General features: G+C 36.1%; 1 protein-coding gene across 1 annotated transcript; it reads right to left on the bottom strand.

Annotated features, from left to right (window-relative positions):
- Positions 1-5,900: 5,900 nt before the first annotated feature.
- On the bottom strand, positions 5,901-19,540 carry SLC6A15 (solute carrier family 6 (neutral amino acid transporter), member 15; the record flags this gene model as incomplete). Its single annotated transcript, XM_009877109.1, has 8 exons — positions 5,901-6,332; positions 7,464-7,626; positions 10,225-10,384; positions 12,874-13,066; positions 13,987-14,179; positions 14,284-14,525; positions 17,946-18,056; positions 19,359-19,540. Coding segments are annotated over 8 exons (1,616 nt in total), but the record flags the coding sequence as incomplete, so codon positions are not given.
- Positions 19,541-20,142: the final 602 nt, after the last annotated feature.

The following is a 20,142-nucleotide window of genomic DNA, read 5'->3' as shown; positions in this document are numbered from 1 at the left end:
CACTCTCTTGTCCTGATTCATTTCTCCTTTCTCCTTCTTCTCCTATGTTAACAAAACTTCAACCACCTTTCATTCATACCTCTCTTTAACAGCTATATCTAACTGTAGTCTATTTTTTCTAAAGGTTTGATTACACCATACTTCACACAGCCATCAAAATCTGTTTTCTTTCTGAAGTCCCATTTTTTCCCTTATCTCTTTATCTTTCTGGTCACCTACTACCTATTCAGTCTACACTTTGTCATTCATTGCGTGAGTCTTATTTCTGCAGTGTCTTTTTACTTCTTCCTTCTTTTAGTGAGCTTCATTTCAGTTCCACTCCTTTTTCTTAATTCCTTATTCTTCGGATTGCAAACCTGACTCTTTCTTTGTACATATTTCCTTTTTACCTGGATCAAAAATCTGAAAATCAACTAGACTTGCTTTGAAGGAAATTTCTTGTTTCTTTCTTTCCATATCATTTTTTGCTAATTGGTTCTTCTTTTAATTAGGTAAGACTGTCTCTTATTCTCAAACTTCTTGTGATGAAAAACACATTCTTTTGAATTAGGCATGAGACATCCAGAGGACATCTCAAAAGCAGAAAAAGATACGGGACTGTAGTGCTAGGGTCTGAATCATAGGCCCTGAACTGAAGTTGACCTATATATTAACCTCACGATCTCACACTATATAGTATTAAACACATATGTAAGGTATTGATAATCTATTTTAGCATATATAGGTATATTCCAATGCCAATCTGTAAAAGCTTTGCTCTAAGACTAAATGTGCGGTGGGAACCAGCAGGCTGATCTTTCTTTAGCTAAAGGCCAGATGCAAGGCTGGGAAACTAGCTGCCTCTTGCTTTGTTACAAGACTGTGGGACCAGAGGCCGGCTTTGGTGAGAAATATGTGATTAAGGACCGAAATAGATCGGGAGACTCCCTTGTATTCTTCCTTTAGTCCTCGACAAGCTGTGGGAGGAATCCAACGGAGCAAACAACAGCAGATGTTCCCGCATTTGCAGTAATGTAAGGTTGTTTATTTAACAGTAAATAAGCCAGACTGTCTTGCAGCAACTTTGGAGACCTCACCTGAGTGGACGCACTGCGTAGGACTTCCCAATTGCCAGGAGGGCTCTCCAGAATCCTCGCTGCAACAGGGGCTCCCCAGTGACTGAGGATCTGGATGATACTAATAGGGCGATTGGTGATGGATCTTTCTTCCTAACTATAACTAATCCTATACAGTAGTGGTTAGGTGCATTACCCTGCTTGTTCTCCTTGATGCTTAAAACTAGAGCATTGCCTTATTCTTGTAATGCTCTGAAATAGACAGTAAAATAAGCCAAACTTTCTGTTGGTGCCTGCGTCCTTTTCTGTGGGACACCCCTCTCCCTGGGCCAATTAGCAAAACAGACCGAAAACTAAGGAAGAACGTCTATATTTGGAGAATAAATTCTTTATCTTAACATCATAGTTTAAAGACTGTAGCATGTAAGCTCTCATTACCATTCTGTGTACTTTGTTGGGAAAAATCAACAATCAAGACCTGTATTGACACTGGTTTGATGCACATGTATAAGTTAATATTTTTCACTCACTTAGGACTAAGTAATGATGAATACAGTACACATGAAAGACATGGTGGTTCTGTCAGAGCTAATGAGAAATGCTTTACACCTCCTTTATCAAAAGGGATAAAGAGCTGCCCAAGGCATGACTTAGCAGCCATACTACTTTTAAAACACTAGCAGGTATCACAGTAGTTGCCTTCCCCAGAAGCGAAGGTGCAGGCTTGAATCATTTGCTGTCCCCTCAGCTCTCATCTACCTCATTGCAACACTTATTGATGACAGTGAGAAGCACTGAAGTATTTTTATTAATAATATCTGTAGTGATTATTATAGCCTGATTCTCTTATTCCACTAATTAAATTGCCAAGTAAATAATCTGCTAATTTAAGAAATTAGAATAGCAAGCAGTAGGATTTTTGAAAAACAGCATATTAGAAAATCACTGATTTTAAAATAGAGAATCATGAAGCTGCTGCTTACTCTCAAGATCCAAAAGTGTACTACTTGGCACTGGGATACTGACAGTGTGCTGTGACTTTGACTACCATTTCTTGCATCTTTCTTTCTTGGATATAAAAAAAATCAGATACTTATGAAAGCAGCTAAAGGTACTGAAGATTAGTAAAGTTCTGAGTTTTAGCAATACCACGATCATTCTAAAGAGTTCTTTGTCTTGGTAGAAAAGAAAAATACAGCATTTTCCTCCTTTTAAATTTACTGACATGCATGAAATATGAGCACCATCCAGTGGCAAAGGAAGTAAATCACATCTTCTATTTCCCAATTCCCTCTCTTTTTCCTCAAACCACTGAATCTAACTAGACCTTTAAATGTTTATATTAAATTTCCTGCATTTTTTAAAACTGGCATAACTATACTTCTGCAAGTTTCTCAAAGATGTTGTAGCTGTAGGAAGACTTTTTTGGAGTACACTGCATCCAGCTGAATAGTGCATGTTAAGTCTTTCATGGTGGCCAAGACATTTTTTTCAGAATATCTAAACCCCTGTTGCAAACACATCCTTCTTTTCAGTGCTACTGCTATCACAAACATAACTGATTCCTCTCCAGTGTGGCAAGATCTCTGTCACTCTTATTAGCACCACTCATCAGCTAACATATATCTGCTGTTCTCTGAGAAGAGAGCTAATATTCACCATTTTTTTCTCTCTTTTTTTTCATCTCTTTTTTCTCTGCTATCTTTTTTTCTTCTCTGCATGATACTCTGTGAGGTATTGATAAAATTGATAAAATTTTAATGTATCAGAAAAGACTAAAAACAGACAACAAGATCCGTATAATCTCTGTCCTGCATTTCACCGAATTAGAGAACCTCTGTTGAAGAGTACAGAGGTAATGACACAGCGTTTGTTTTTGCCACACTGATGCTGACTGGTTCTGTTACGTTTCTTTGGAGAAATCAGATCTCACAAAGAATATTAGTTTCAGAAACCTTAGGTCTTGTGCAATAAATTATACTGGAACTCTATTTTCACTTTCCACATGGATGATTTTGTTCTTTGGCTATTTCTGATTGTGTAAGACACAAACAGTAATTTTTTATAAATTTTTTTTAAGCATGACTGCTTTCACAATGATCTTTTCCTTAAAAAATAGGCAAATGAATTGTGGTTATGACTGACATGGCACACAAACATTCTTGCTTTTAAGTAGATAAATATTTGAAACCTCTCTCTCCTGCCCTCCACTCTCTTTTACTTCCTTTGATCCATAAGGACAGCAAGAAGCAACTTACTCCAGAAGTTAAAGTATGAAAGTATGAATTCCCTTGGTTTTAAGAGCAACTGTACATACAATTTCACACTTTGCTTCAGCTGTTCTTACATTAATATCCAAGTGCTTAGATATTACACTTTATAGCAATTATTTTTAATGTTTCTAAACCTCCACACTTAGTTATTTTTTTAGATCAGTCCTGCCTAAAAGGCAGGACAGACAGTGCCTTCATTTTTAGCCCATCAGACTACACCAGGTTAAAGGAACTTCTGCAAACGAGAATGTTCAGTCATGGTTAAAATCAAATTATGAATCGAACATCTGGCAGTAGGTAGGATAAGCCCATTCTGGGCTTCCTCAAGCCTGAAAAATTTTGTGAAGCTGTGGTAAGATATGCTAATTGGAGTTATTAGGAAGCGACTAATTGAGAAGCAGTAGTTTAAATGAGTGGAAAATATAAATACTCATTAAGGTGTTCAAGGAGACAGGAAAAAGGGCAGAAACAAGATATATATTCCTCAGCAGAATAATCTTCAGCAGTCTCCTTAAGCAGCATTAGTCCCCTTTGTGGTGCTTTAAATAGAAGCGTGACTTCTGCACTTGGATAGTTACCATCTCACTCATATCCTTTTTAACAGGTCTTGTGTAGCAGCAGAATTTAGCCATCACTTCACCTTTAAAACTAGGGTCTATATAGCTAAAAGCATATTGTCACTACAGGCAAGTAGTCCGTAAGACCAGGCTTTTGCTCTGCACACTGGGCACAGAGGGGATGCGTGTCAACTACCCTGAGCAGTCGTTGCCTTCAGCAGCCTGATGTGGTATGACGGTAGACATCTGCTGCTGCTCTGCCACAGCTGGAATATTTTGCATTAGCTTGCTCTATGTCTCACGGTGATCCAGTGTACCTGTACTACAAGTGTCAATTGACCCGTTATGAATAAACCAACAGCTTAAATTATGCCAGCTCTCTCCCGTGCATTCCGATATCTGCATTTCAGAGGACTGCTTAAACCCTATTTTATCTCACAACTTCTAACAAACATAAGATAAACCTGATAATTAAATATAGCTTTTTCTCAACTACTGCTACTAGTTCGACTTTCTGATGATTGGAAACTATTTCAACAGCTCTCAGATCAGAAATGTGAAATTATCTGGGATTATCCTCCAAACCCAAAAGTTATCTCTAAGGAATTTTATCAAGTTGCAAAGTGTTTCGATTTAAGATTTCATTCCTTTTCATTTTTTGGCGCAGCTTTCCCACACTGACATGCTCAAAACTGTACTCTTGGAAGCACACAGTTGCTGAGATTTGTATTTACCTCAAATTAATTTGGTTCTTTGTCTGATGCTGGGATGACGTAACTAAGTTATAACCTTTGTTTATTAAAGGTAGTGAAGCTAACTTTAAAGCTCTTTAAGATAAGTAATAACTTATGTACTAGCTTCCAGCGTGTCACACCAGTTGACAGCATTACCACAACTACTGTATTCACAGTAAAAGTCTTTGTCCAACAGTTTATTAAGATGACCAACATAGCACCTTTTTTTTTTGCCAGGTTCATTTTAGCATCTCTGTTCAGCTGGTAAATGCTATTCTTTCAGACAGCCCACCTGAGGGAAAAGTAGGCTGTGCGTAAGTATATTAGGAAATCACGGAGAAATACCTTGTCAATCTCTTTATTCATAGGTTAAAATGTAATGCCATACAGTTCTTAACAATTACTGACTGAAAAAAATTATCTGCATAAAACAGAAGCAAAACTGAAGGAGACTAATTAAAAAAAGCCATCTTGCTTCAACTTTTGAAATGATTACATACAGAATAATATACATATTTACATTACAAGTATATTATATAAATATAATATATATGTAATCTGGAAACCACAATAAATATCAAGAAGGTCTTTTTTAGGCACACAGCATAGAAAAAAATGCAGAATCTGCACAATCCTTAAGATTCTTGGAGTGACTCACTCTAACATTGTTTTCACACTGAAAAAGCAACTATTTTACACAAAATATACAGCCACAGTTTATGCAGTCCCCAGTGAACAGGGAATCCTTCCTCATCTTCCTGTAAGTCTACTCCTAGATTTTCTAATACTATTGCTCTATACAGCTATTACATAAGAAAATAGTTTGCGGGTTTGTTTTTTACTCAGCTAATAGCCTAAGTAATTATCAGTGCTAACAAAATAAGTACAGCATATCTACATAAGGTATGTACAAGTGTTTACACAAACACGGGTTTGGTGAACTACTTCTGAGCTCACTTTTAATACTGGGGAGTTAACGTGAAAGCAGAAGAAAAGGATTTTCAGTGATATTACCTCAGAAACACTTTACCATTTGAATAAGACCTGGACTTCAGAGATAGAAAGCTTTAAATTTAGAAATAATTTAAAATCTTGAATTCTTGGCTATGCTGGCAGATGTAGACTGCCATTGATTTTGAATGTGTTCCCTTCAGTGCAAAAGAAACCCCAGAGAATTAATCCAAAAGGAGTTTTCTCAACCTGTATGTACAGTCATGGCATTTTAAAGAGTGTTGCTATGGAGCACCTGAGATCGCACCCTAGTACGTGAAGCTGACCACTTCTCGTAGGAGAGCTGTGATCAGTGAGCGAGGAGAAAGAAACAACTTTTTTTTCCTGCAGTTACAAATCAGACTCCGGCATATCAGGCATATCTGCCATCAGGTACCCAATACCATAACGTCCATTTGGAGCAGTGTCCAGAGTTGGTGATCCAGTCTGTTTTCTATATATGTTTTTGCCAAAATTGGGAGAGGGCACTTCACTTGGACTCTTCCCATGAATCAGACTTGTATTATCTCCCTCCAGATTAACAGGCTCCTTTATTATCCGGCCTCTTTTGTAGGATACAGATGCTAAGCTACCAGAGCTGTCATCGATAAGGTTGCAACGGCGCACCACGAAGACTATTGGGACTGGCAGGAAGGCTAACACCATCAGAGATATGCAGACAATCATTCCCCATGTTGGATAGCTCTGGAACTCTTCCGTGGCCTGAGTAACCCAAGAGAAAAACTATTAACACATCCTTACTCAAAAAAGAGTAAACCCGCAGTCCTCATCAAGGCCTGCATTTTTCAAATGCAGGCTCATCTTTTTGTTACCTTGAACCCACAGTGTGGGCACTACTACCTCATGGAGATGTAGGATTGCCATCCTTCTGTCAATGACCAGGACCAAACACCGCCCCACAGTTTGAGATGCTCAGAGCACTCAAGCAGAAACCAAATCAAAATTTTCACGTTTGGCTTTCTGCTACATTTGTCAGTAGTTTTTCCCTAATCCTTCACAGGATGTTCAGAACTGGTAGCTCTGCCTGGAAGATGTGTCCTTGCTCTGCAGGCTAATAGGCAGAGACTGTCTCAGGTCACCCTGTGGAATTGTTCTGCTTTGTATAAACTTCATTTAAACTGCAATACATTTACTGGGGCAGTGACTACACCCCACATCTCTGCTGCATCTGTGAATCACTAGCCAACAGACTTCAGCTTGCCTGATTTTACACAGAAAGTAATGGTATGCTTGGTATTCTTTGATATTTCTCTTTTTAATTTTTGAGGGCAAGTATCAAACATAACAGGCATGTTTCTCTGAGAACCTCAAGAAAATAGAGTGAGTGTCTGGTTAGAGGCAGGCATCTACCCATAGAAAAGCCAACCCCTTGTATTTGAGTTTTTACAAATCATTCTTACCAGAATCAGGTTTTAATGCAGCTGTTACCTACAATGTGATATGTGTTCCCACAGGGGAAAATTTGTGACATGACTGAATCTCAGTATTTAATTCCACATAAAGAATTGATGTGATGATTTATTCAGTGTTATCACCCAACTATTTTCTGCCGTAAAAAAAGATTTAATGAAAGTGAACACCCTTTCCTAACCTTAAGAATTTCTTCAATGTACATCAACAAACTAAAAGTCACAAAAAGCATGAAGGTTCTTGTCAGTTAATTTTAAAACAGAACTACTCAAAATACATTAATATTACTTGAGATAAAAACAATCATGTCATTAGCTATACTGATTTTGAATTCCTAATGGAAAATCTTTTGTCTTTTCATCTATTTCTGAAATACTTCAGATATGATCATTATGATGATGATGGCACCTGTTATATACGTACCGTATCTTCAATCCAAGCATTGTAGCCAGGAGGACTTAATCCCATTTGGACAATGCTAGCTACCAGCAAACATAACAGTACTAAAGGTGAAACATACTTCCACATGTAGTAATAATACTGGCTTGGAGAAAACCCAAGCATATCTTTCAGATCCTCCATAAATCTGTAAGAGGAGTAAAAGGATATTGTTAATGCATACACTGAGATGTAAAGTTCTATAATTGACACACAGCACCTAATTTCAGGGTAAGGACACACCGAGAAAACGCACATACAGAAATGGCTGCAGTTTAGATTATTTGATGGGATTACAAATATAGCATGTATTACTAGTTCAAAACAGATGAACAGAACAAATCACCATGCAGTGCAGTGACCTAGTAAACTGCTTGCTGAACCATGCTGGGGTTATATTTAAATTCACCTTTCTTTTATAAGATCTTTTTTTTCATCTTTTTATGTTGTCTACTGAGGCATGTGTCATTACTTTTCAGGACATACACAACCAGCACATCTTAGAGATTTTGAAAAATTAATTTCAAACCCACATATGTGCTGCAGTGTAAAAAATAATTTTATGCATAAGCTGTGGTTTGCATCATGTAAGTTGCTGAAATAAAATTTTGTGAAGTTTTAAATCTGCCTCCTTGTGCCTCAGAATTGCAAGTTCTGATACGAACATAACGTCTATTTTTGTACTCTTGACGAAGGAGTACATAGTTCCAGAGCCAGTAGAATAAGACATAATATTTTTAGAATTAATTCTTTTGGAGTGTGCAAAAGCGCTGATTCTGTTTTAACTCTCTTGTGGTCCCACTCCCTTTTGAAATGTGTGTCTCAAAAAAACTCTTATAGCAATAAAAATGTTTTCAAAGCTGTTACACATGTGAAACTACTATCATATAAAGTCTCAGAAAAGTTTTGAACTGCCTCATTTGGGGTATTCTATCCTTTGTTTGCGCTGCAATGAAAATAGTTTAAAAAATTAAATTTATAAACACATTGTGCCCTCTCTGGGTAGCCTTTTCCTTCTGGGACCTCCAGTTCTTCATCCAGTTGAACACAAATCTATTGTCTTTAACGTCTTTCATCAGCCCATCCTATTTATCCACTTTTATCCACTTTTAAAAGCTACCAAGCTCCTTTAGCACTGATTCCAGTGCAGCAGATTTTCCTTCTTGGCTACAGGGATTCACATGTTGTCTTTTTTCCATCCTTTGGCTACAATCCTTTTGGAAGCCACAGGTTTGGTTTTTCTATTTGACCAGAGACAATGTATCTAACGGATCTTCATATACAAGGAGGACCCCTTGCTCCTGTCATAGACAGTGACTTGATTCTTGCAGTTTTTCCAAACAGGAATGCTAGGTTCCCAAGACAGGACATTCTGAAGAAATATATACTGGAAGAAATACCAGGAATACTCCAGAGGGAGGTTCAGGTGGCTGCTATGAATGATAAATTTTGCTGTTAACTTTTCACTATACCCTGTCAGAAACCCTTTTGAAAGTACGAATCAACTGCACTCTGATTCGGGAGCAAAGTATCACCACATTTTAGCTACACCTAAACACTAACTTCCTCGCATGTAAGTTGCTGACTCCCTTCATAGTGGAACTATTCCTGACTGGCCATTACCAACCTGAGAACAAGGTCATCTGTTTCATCTTTTGCTTGCATGTGTAAAAATATCTACGTGGTGTTTTCATGTCCATGTGATCAATTATATAATTATACACGCAGCTCAAGCAAGAATTCTACTTTAATGAGTAAGGAGACCAGGCCTGACTTGCATAGACCAGAAACAGTGTCTGGAAACCATAAAATCAAATCTTCTTATTATAGTTTTATTTCATTATGGCGAGGGACTGGTTGATTACTCAGATTGAAAAAGAGAAAAGTCAAATGAAAAAACATCCATTCTATGTCACCCTTTGTACATGTAAAGGAATCACAGATGTTTCAATTACTTCAACATGCTACTATAGCAAACTGGTTTATCTGTGGATGGCATGAGTTATTTTTTATAGAAACCCTCCTATTCCTTAAATATGGCACACACTGATCTCAGTGAACACATTCTGAGTGATCTGAGTCATAAGATGTAAAAAAATTAAACGGACTTTATGGACTTTCAATCATCACTGATAGAAGATCACTTCACGTCATTGTCAACCGTGCTGCTTCCAACTAGTTTTTGGCCCTGTTCTTTGCTATCTTCTATTTCCTTTCTCACAACTAACGCAAGGAACTATTAATTGCTACAACACTCCAAACTATATCTAACTCAGAAACTGAAACTTTCTTATTGTTACTGCCATTAGAGCTTCCTTTGTTCCTTTCTCAGGCTGCCTGGAATACTGCAGATCTGTTTAGAATACATACCCTCATCTGCTGCTTAGACCACAGTTATTACTTCTTGAAATCTTTCTCTTGCTCTCTTATTTCTGTATAAAATCCTCTTACTTGATACACAGCCTCCTTCCTAACTCTGTAATGTTGCCTCTTTTACTGCATTCTCCTCGCTTTGGATCAGTTGCAATCAGTCTTTGGGTTTCACTATGCTGTCCTGATGCATTATGTATCTTGCTCCAAATCACTTCTTAAAACCAGACTAGATTCATGGCCAGATTAACCCACTTCCCACTTGCCTATATTTATGTATACAATGGAAATACTTCGCTCATCACAATTAAAACAGTAATAATTATTGTAATGAATATTGTTGGTATGGACAGGGGCATACATTTCCTTCACTTACTTGTCTATTCCATAAATCCGTGTGACTGCAATATTCTCCAAAATGACCACAATAAGCAGGGGCAGTGTAGCTGAGTAGTCATCAAACATCGTCACAAAGTAGTTTCCAGAGCGCTGCACAAAGATCAGGCCAATAAAAAATGCTACTAAGCAGCAGATGACTGGAATAAAGGACAGAAATCTGAGCTGTAGTTATTACAAAGGAAAAGGAAATAGAGTTTGAAAGAGCAAAGATATACTTTAACACATTATTTCATATGAAGCTGATGTTTTACTTTTTAGGGGGTCTCAATTATAAGAATATGAGAAATCCTACTGACTTTCTTACATAACAGGAAAGTTATAAAATTAGAATTAGAGCAGTCCTGATCAAGCAGTAATGATTAATCAAGTGACTATTTCTCATCAAACATGTAACTTAATGTGAATGTAAGGCTAAAATAAAAAGAACTAGTAAGCTAAACATTATACATCATGTTATTTGGTCATTAGCATTTAGGAATTTTGGACTTTAGAAGTGAAATTTAGGAATGAGAAAAAACGAATTTTCAGATTGCGATTCTAAAAAATATAAGGGATGAATAGACTTCCCCTAGAAGATCATTCACAGTATGAAGTTTTATTAGGATCTATCAAAATGTATATGAGCACTAAGCATTGTTTCTGACCCCACTTCTTTTTAGGGGCAACCTGAAAAAAATTTCTTGAACATTTGATCCTGCATAATTAACCTCCATGCATTTTTTTCCTATTAAATTCATCAAGAATAGGATCGAATGCTGAAGTAGCCATAAAATAAGTCAATCTTCAATAAATTGTGAAATCCATTTTAGGCTGAGCATGAATAAGACTGATTCTCCCACCTGAAGTGCCGTTTTTTTCCCCCACTGGGAACTTAGGCTAATGATACACCTAAGGAGTCTAAAATTAAACAAAATTCATCTGGGACAAAATATAAAATATCCTTACAGAATATACCCATTGCATAAATCCCTGATAATCAATTAGTATTGATTACAGTAGTGAAAGGAAGACAACAACATTCTTTTTTAAATACTGTGGTGGAAGAGCAGTCACTTTTTTCAACCTTGTTGGAATTATTGTTATAATGACTTTCAGAGAACAGAAATTTATAGAATGAAAGAGATCATTACAAACTGATGTGAACTCCTAATGCCAGATAATGAAACCAAAAGAACACAGATAAAATATCCTTGACCTGAGACTCATCTTTCACACTTGGTTTTATTACTGACCCTGAGAAAAGAGTAAGACAATGAGAACTGTGCATATGTGAATGAAAAAAATCCTTGCTGTTCTCATGTTCTCTCACTAGGTCTTACCATTACACACTATAAAATGCATTAAACGAAGGTTCTGGTAGGTATACTCATATTAACTCTGCACATACACATTCTGATCCTGATTTGGATATATTTGAATGTAAAATACTTTGAAGTAAGAGTTGGTTTCCCTGAACTCAAGAGGGACTGAACTGGGACCATAGTGTTAAAAAGCTGCAAATACGCTCACGCTGTGCAAAAATTGAAGATTTGTGGTTTTAAGCACAAATTCTAGTGCAGGCATAATGCTTGATAAATCCCAAATATTACATCAAGTATAACCCAGGCATTTCAATTTTATAAGTTAATTATAAAAACACCACATTGAGTTGTAATCCTTTGAGTACAAGTGAGTTTAGCAAAAATCATGCATCCATACCACTCAAAAAAATTACAAGAGAAAGGCAGTTCTTGACTTTTCCTTTATCTTAATAGGTTCTTTTGTCAAATGTAATAACAAGGAATTACTGCAAAACGCTCCATTACTCCAGAGTAATGACTATATATCACAGTATTTGCATATATGATTAGGCAAAACAGCCAACTTCTAAACGTCTCACTGGTTATTCAATACAAATTTAGGATCTGGTTAAAAAAAATAAAAAGACAGAAAAAAAAACCCAAAGTGGTCCTCAGTAGGTTGGGACTACTGAAAAAACAGTCGATTTATCTTTATCAAGAATTTTATTCTTAGTTCTAGCAAAGAAAAAAAATACATTTTATGCTGATGTTCCGTCTCAGAAGGAGAAATTTCTAGAAGATCATAAGAGTTATACATAATTTTAGGCATTTAAATTTTTTTTTTAAAAAAAAAAAACAACCAAAGAAAAAACCCAAAGAACATCTTGTTTAAGACCCTTTCCACATTCAATGGAAAAATGTGTTCCTCTAGAAAGTACCTGAACTGATTTTTAATCTAATAAATATTCCATCATAAACTAAGATTTCATTTGGCCTGCTTAGGAGTAACTTCTAGTAATTGGCACTGTACTTTCATTCTTCCCTTTGTTTCCCTGATGTGTGACACAGGCTGGAACACAAAGCATTCTGGAAGAGCTCATACAGAAATTTCTAACAAAAGATCTCCTTTAAAATTTTAATTCTAGAATGTTCTTGCTCTTGTAACATTCAGGAAAGAATTTTACTTTTGCCTGTACATGGAAGAACAGTCTGGAATACAGTGACTTACTGATCTGTAAAATGTCAGCACTGAAAACTTTTATCTCAAAAAACAAGGCTTCAGGCTCTCAAGAGAAATATAAATTCGCTTACTGCTCTAGTGAAAAAAGAAAGTTTGTGTAACTCACCAGTAAGAATTTCTTTCCTGACTTTGAAGGTGTCAACAATGGGTGTGATGATGCCTTCAATGGTTCCAAACATACTTCCAAGTCCCAAATTTACCAACATGAGGAAGAACATGACTGACCAGAAGGGAGAAGCAGGGAAGTGAGTCATTGCTTCTGTAAAGGCAATAAAAGCTAAACCAGTTCCTTGAACTGCCTGTCAGTGAGAAAAAATCCACATTATTATTCATGGAGAGTATGTTTTTTGTAGTATGAATTTCGTGTTCATGCAATGTCTTTGATTAAATCTTGATGGTAGAGTGAAAGTTGCTATTTAATATGCAACTGCAAACAATGCTATTTACTGATACACGGGATTTGCCTGAGAACTTGTAACTCAATAGATATTAACAACACATTTCTTTCATAGAATCATAGCATAACAGATTGGAAGGGACCTGAAGGATCATGTGGTCCAACCTTTCTTGGCAAAAGCACAGTCTAGAGAAGATGGACCAGCACCCTGTCCAGATGAATCTTAAAAGTGTCCAGTGTTGGGAGAATCCATCAACTCCCTGGGGAGATTATTCCAAAGGCTGATTCTTCTCATTGTGAAAAATGTTCCTCTTGTGTCCAATCAGAACTTCTTCCTCTCTCTCACTGATAATTTTGCATGAGATCTATTATACTGGACTGCTACAAAATACACTCTGTTTCTCCATTAAGTATAGAAAGGACTTCACTTCTATACCTATTTGTTTCAAACTTAAATGGCAAGAATACTACAGAAATTTTTAATGTCTAAGTCACTGATTTGACATTTTAGTTTCAGATGCTGGTGCAACTATACAAAGGCCAGTGTTTAAAACTGGAAGACCCTCTGAAAAAGATAGAAAAATATCTTATTTTCTACAGATCTGGCTTACTGCGAAGATTTCAGAGTGGGATGGTATTCATTAAACAATTATCTCATCATTAAAGAATGGTTTTTACTTTCTAGTGGAATGGTATGTACATTTAATAACAGTATCTTAACATTAGAAAACATAATAATTTAAGATGTCGAACATGTACACCTCTGTATAAATATTTATCCATTCATAATCTCTGTATTTAAGACTTACTTATTACTCTCACCTTATTAAGTTCATCTTCAATTTGACAAGATTTCAGACCAAGAGAATCAAACTCTTCTTCTTTAACTTTCTGAATAATGTCATAAACTAAATTGTAATCTTCTGCTGTAATGCTTGAGAAATTGATATGATGTGGGATCATATCCTGGCTCAAATTGCCTACTTTCAAAAGTTTTAAAATCTTCTCTGAATTTCTGTAAAACAGAACAAGCCAGAGTAATCAAATTCAATGATCTGTTTTAAGTCATAAATGAAATATACCAAAAAATATTTATAAAAAAGAAATGGATATTCGTACTGGATAACACATTTTTCATTTATGATATTAGCTTTGAAGCCCAGAACTGCAAACACCACCAAAGTTGCCAGCACAGAAGTGAAAAAATTGATGAAGGACACCAGTACAGCATCAAAATGGCAGTTGTTGTCTCTCTTGTTGTAGCTTGAAAAGGCAATGACTCCACCAAATCCAAGCCCTAAGGCAAAGAACACCTGAGTAGCAGCTTCTCTCCAGACCTTGGGCTCCAGCATTATTTCAAGCTGTTTGAAATTAGATATAATATATGTCAGGTATAAAATGCATTGCTATTATATGAAAAGACAACAGAAAAAAAAAAAAGAAAAAAAAAAAAACAAGGAGACAACCTATATCATAAAATGCTAATACTCCACTACAAACATATTTTCATTACAATAAAATGAAAGCTAAATTTGATACCTAAAGTTGAGCGAAATTACAGGCCAAAATTTCTATTTATTTTGTATGATCTAATCATCCAAAATGTTCCCAGCAATGACACACTACTGGAGCTATACGATAATGTAAATAGCAGCTAGTTATACTGAGAACATCCATCATCTCCTGTCTTTTTTTTTTCAGTATATGTGTTGACAGTTGTTAGAATTAAGATGTGTTTTGGGATGATCAACTCTCTTATAAATGCATTAAGTATGTTTAAAGTTGCCTTGTTACTTTCTTTTTAGAAAAAAATGCGATACACATGCTTATGTAGAATTCTAGTACATGCAAATATGTAAAGCAAAATGCAACATATGAAATAAATACTGGCCACCACAATCAGTACAGTCCGCGAGTCAAATCTCCCTTAAGCCAAATGCTTTGAATTTCCCCTAGGTTAAATGGGTCATGCGTTTGAGGGACAATTAAGGCTTTTATCAAAAAAAAAAAATGAACTGTACTGCTCATTCAGATGACCATACGTCAAGAAATATCTTTGTTACAAAGTTATGAGTCATCATCTGCCTATCTCAGATTCTTCTAGATTCCAAATCATATACAAGAAGTACATGCAAAATTTAAACATTAGATTTTTTCAAGTTGATTCAGGGTCTCCATTCATTTAACAGTGAAAGACCTTACATCTATGCATGTAAATTTTTTTTAAACCTCAAGCTTACCAAAACTAATAAAACTAAAAAGTATCAGTATAGATACCAGCATCATTAGAGCGACAGTCTACTACGAGGAGAAAAAATCTGCCATTGTTGTAACATTTCTAAAACATTCCCCCTATTTATTATATACAGGTAACAGATACCTTCTTTATTAATTTATATATAGCTAAAATATATTTTAAAGGGTATTTATTACAATAAACTCATTCCTTACAATTTTTGTTGGAATTATAATGCACAAGTAGCTATTGCACACAGTTCAGCCTGCCTGTACCACACAGCCATGCTAGAGTTTTTCCACTGGAGGGAGCTCGAGGATTATTCTTAATTTTATCAACGCCATAAACCATTGTCTCACTTTCTGCAACAGATCATCTGGTATCATCAAAGTACGTTCTCAGGTATACATTGCGTAGCATTTTAAAATGAGCTTGTAATTGTATTGCTATTATAAGATACTTTCTATGAAATCTGGGGGGGTCCTGTATTTAAGCTTGATAACGTCCTACAGATTCATTGCCCTGGTTGACTTCAGTGGGCTTTTCCTGTAGCTTTCATTAGTTTTTAATTATGGTTATTATTTAGAACTTCTAGTTTGTTCATCAAGCACACCAAACAAAGAAACTCTCCTTTTCTTCGTTATCCCTCCACTCTCTCACCTGCACCAATGTGTACCAGTCCTCTGCTGTGCTTACACAACTCTTCTGCGGGAATGTGTTGTGATCATCTACGGTTAAAATGTTTGCTGAACCAATTGAGACCGAAAAGGTGTTTCCCCCTTCCCTCTCATGCCTATCTACCTGGATAATTTTCAAGCTAGATCAATTTAGCAATCCTTTTTACAGTCTGTCTGCTCAAATCAACTGTTAGCACAATAGAGGGAGTCTGAATTTCTTCAGTTAGTTTCATATGAATCTACAGTCCAAATTAGTGCTCAAGTACAGAAACAATCCGAGATTATAATAAAAATACTTTCGAGTGTTTATATTCACATATAGTGCACGTGACAGACAGGTGAGGTATTCTAACATCAAATTTAAACCACAACTTAAATTTTGAGATACAGAACCGGTAAAAGAAATTTAAACCAATTTTTCTTTCAAGTTCATTTTTCTGAACACCTGAAATAATTGTACAATTAAGTTATAATGTAACTATAAAGTCAGCAACAGCTGCAACTTATTTTACGTCTAACTCATGAAAGATTAAATAGTAAAAAGAAGAGGTGTTGGTATTCAAGAGGAGTTTCACTGTTTACTTTCCCTTAGTATCTAATGGTACTTCCCTAATTAAAGAAAGGATTAACACTGCAGTTCAGAAATCAAAATTAAAACTTCAAGAGGCCCATATTCCATCTTTCCTACAGACTTCATCAGCAAGCATTACAATTCTCTGTTCCTCAGATTTTCCAAATTTGCCTGAGCAGCCTGCAAGTTCCTGCAGAACCACAAGTCTCTAAAGCAGTGATAGCAAGTGAAGCAGAACATAACTGCGTATTACGATGCAAGAAATAACGTGACAGCCAATAAAGGCTGTTTTTATAGAATAACAGTCCTGCAGAGACTCAAAACACCTGGAATCAATACAACTGTCAACAAGCTGCCATCTGGCATTAGCCACTACGGGCATTGATTTTAATCATCTTATTATTCGGCTTCAATCTTGAAACATCAGTCCTGTTCTGCTCGACTGTATTATGAAATGAACCTGTTGGAAAGTCCATTTCATAATACACTATGAAGTAAAGCATTACGCATTCCTGAGTATGTCTCTAACTATGCAAACATGCTCTTCCTGTAGTACAGATACAGTTACAAGCATTCAAGATGTGTGTGGTTAAAATTTAGGTCTTCAGGCTAGACAGGGATTGGTAACATCCCTTTTCACCTCTATAGTTACAAAAACTGAAGTTCTGTAAGGCACATTTCAGGTAATAAAGCTGACAGTAAAAAAAAGTGTGCTTAGACCTGCTTCTATCTTGGCATAACAACCATAAGGAAAGGTGAGTGGTGAGTACTTACACTACTTTAATAAAGACAAGTCTCCTCTACTTTGGACTATTATGCAACCAGCATTAATTTATTTCTAAAAAGGAACAAATTTGTCCTCATTCAAAAGGGACAAGTTAATTATGCAAAGCCATGACAGGGTTCAAGGTAAGGCATTTCACTGTGACATCCCAGAACCAGGTATCAATCCCAGAGAAAGGCGAGATTTAAGATTCACCTCTCTTTTCAGTATTTGGAGTTTTCTAAACATGCTGAATTCTGTAAATAGCACTTTCTTTTGCTTAATTTTGTAAAGGCATCTAACTCTGGGAATAATTCACCTAGGGGAGGTAACTCTACACAGAACCTTGGAACACTTAGAGCCTTTAGACCTTACGGCTTGATATTGCGCCACTGAGGTCAACAACAATTTTGCAATTTAACCAAACAGAAATATGGCCAAATGTTCTATAAAGACAATAAGCTTAAATGATAGCATTCATAAATGGTCAAACTGCCACTTAAAATACACTGCAAACAGAAATTAAGCACATACCTTAGGTGTGAACATGTGACGAATTCCATCCACTGACCCATTAAGGAGCAGTCCTCTGATCAGAAAGCATAAAAGGACCACATAAGGAAAAAGGGAACTAAAATACATGATCTGAAAAACATAAAGAAGAAATTTAATATGACATCCATGGACTTTATTTTCAATATCTTCATTCACTGCTCAGTATCCTTTGGATATATGACTGATAACCATATGCTCTAAGAAATATACAGAACACTTTTCATTGCCCTTGTGTCTGCAGAAGAAAGAAAAATCACATGACTGTAAAACAAATTCTGTACTGTATTAAAACAATACGGTTGCCACTGTGCTGACTAACTGATAACAAACTGCTTGGCTTCCAGGGAAAATCAGTGCAAATTCAATGAGATGACGACAAGCACACAAGTGGACTGTGTTAGAAACATTTCACTTTACAAATGCACTTTGATTCAAGCACACAGTATGGGAAAGATACACAGCACGAATACAAACTCATTGTGCCTTCAGAAGGAGAGAAGACAAGAGTCAATTGAAAGTACATAACCAATGGATTCAAATCATTGAGTAATGCCTACTGCTAAAATGAAAAAAACTAGTAATCAAACACTATCTTTCATTCTCCTTCATTAAAAAGCAAATCTATTCTATACTTAGAAGTTTAGTCCACTGATTCTCTCACTAAACTTGCTAGCTGTTTCTCTAACTGAAATACACTAATTTGGACTCAGATACACAGTGATTTCCATCTCAGTGCCAAACTTTTTAATACCAAAGAATTTTGCTATTAGAACAGATTATTTTTCATCTGAAAATCCCACCGAGACCAAGAGAGCTAGCAAGCCATTCACTAGCCAATCCAGCTGCCTGCATGGAAAGGAAAAAAGACAAGGTGACATACTCAGATGCAAAAGGACGGTTAGTCATTAGTCAAAAGAAACAAACTGTAATTCTGAAAAGCAGCTGCATTAAGCACAGAAGTATGGATAGCAACGACAGCAACAATAAAAAGAAAAATGGGAAGGCATATTGAGACCTGGGTGCACTGCAATCATACTGTGCGTACACAGGGAAACCTAATTCCTTAGACATTCAGAAACACACAGGCTTACACTGCACAGTAAAACCTGAGGTACAACTCTTTGCAAGACTTATGTTGACGACAACAGAAATAATTCTTCTTCAGATCTCGATTCCCACTAAATAACTACAATTCCCACCAAAATTACTACAATTTTAATGCTTAACTACTAACATTCCTCTACTTGAGACTATACAAATACTGGGGTGAGTCACACCTTCTAACCTGCTCCTACAGATTTCCCGAGAGAATAAATAGAGGGTGTGGTGAACAAAAATGTCACTAGATGTTTAGAAGCATGACACCGTCACTTAGGTGAACAGTATACTTACCTTGCCTGAAGACTGAATGCCTTTGATCATGGCTAGGCATACCATGACCCAGGCAGCCAGCAAGCAGATAGTCATCTTCCAGTTTAAACCTCCGCTCTCTGACAGAGAGCTGGAAATATTCAGCGCTTCTCTGTACCAGTAAAAAGTGGTTGCAGAACTTTTTTCACACTCTGGCTCCACAACTGTCAAGAGATATGAGCAAGTAAACAATGCGTTCAGGAGAGATGAATTTTCCCAACATTTCATAACACTGTTCTACCGACTCTCAATAATTCTAATTGTGCAGTTAATCATTTACTGAGAAACTAAACTCAGAGAGTCTTAAGACACTGTCTAAAAGAAAAAAGGATTATTATTGGTGAAAGGTTATGGTGTATCTTTTTAAAACACTCTTTTGTGATAATATGTTCCTATGCATATGGTCAATCTGAGTCCTAGACAGTTTATTTTTCACTGAAGTACTAATTAATAGGCAGACCTAGATGAAAACATACGTTCCATTTATCATACATAAGATTCGATTACCTACATATGATACTGTGACATATCCTATGAAAAGTATCTCTCTGAAATGGACACAGTTTTGAAAATACTTGAAAAAAAAATTCTCAGTTGTGTCTGCTTTGATATGACAAATCAACAGGCATTATAAATGTCAAAATAATAAAATAATGATACCATCATGATGAGAAAAGGAAAGAATGGCTCCTACACAGATATGCTAAATGAAAGTTGCTATGTGTATTCCAGAAGTAATTCTCTAATTACACTGTAATTCTGTTTA

Source organism: Apaloderma vittatum, unplaced genomic scaffold (genome assembly GCF_000703405.1).
Source record: "Apaloderma vittatum isolate BGI_N311 unplaced genomic scaffold, ASM70340v1 scaffold4609, whole genome shotgun sequence".
Classification (NCBI taxonomy): Eukaryota; Metazoa; Chordata; class Aves; order Trogoniformes; family Trogonidae; genus Apaloderma; species Apaloderma vittatum.
Note: the sequence above shows the minus strand (reverse complement) of the source record. Positions and strands in the feature narration are given on the sequence as shown.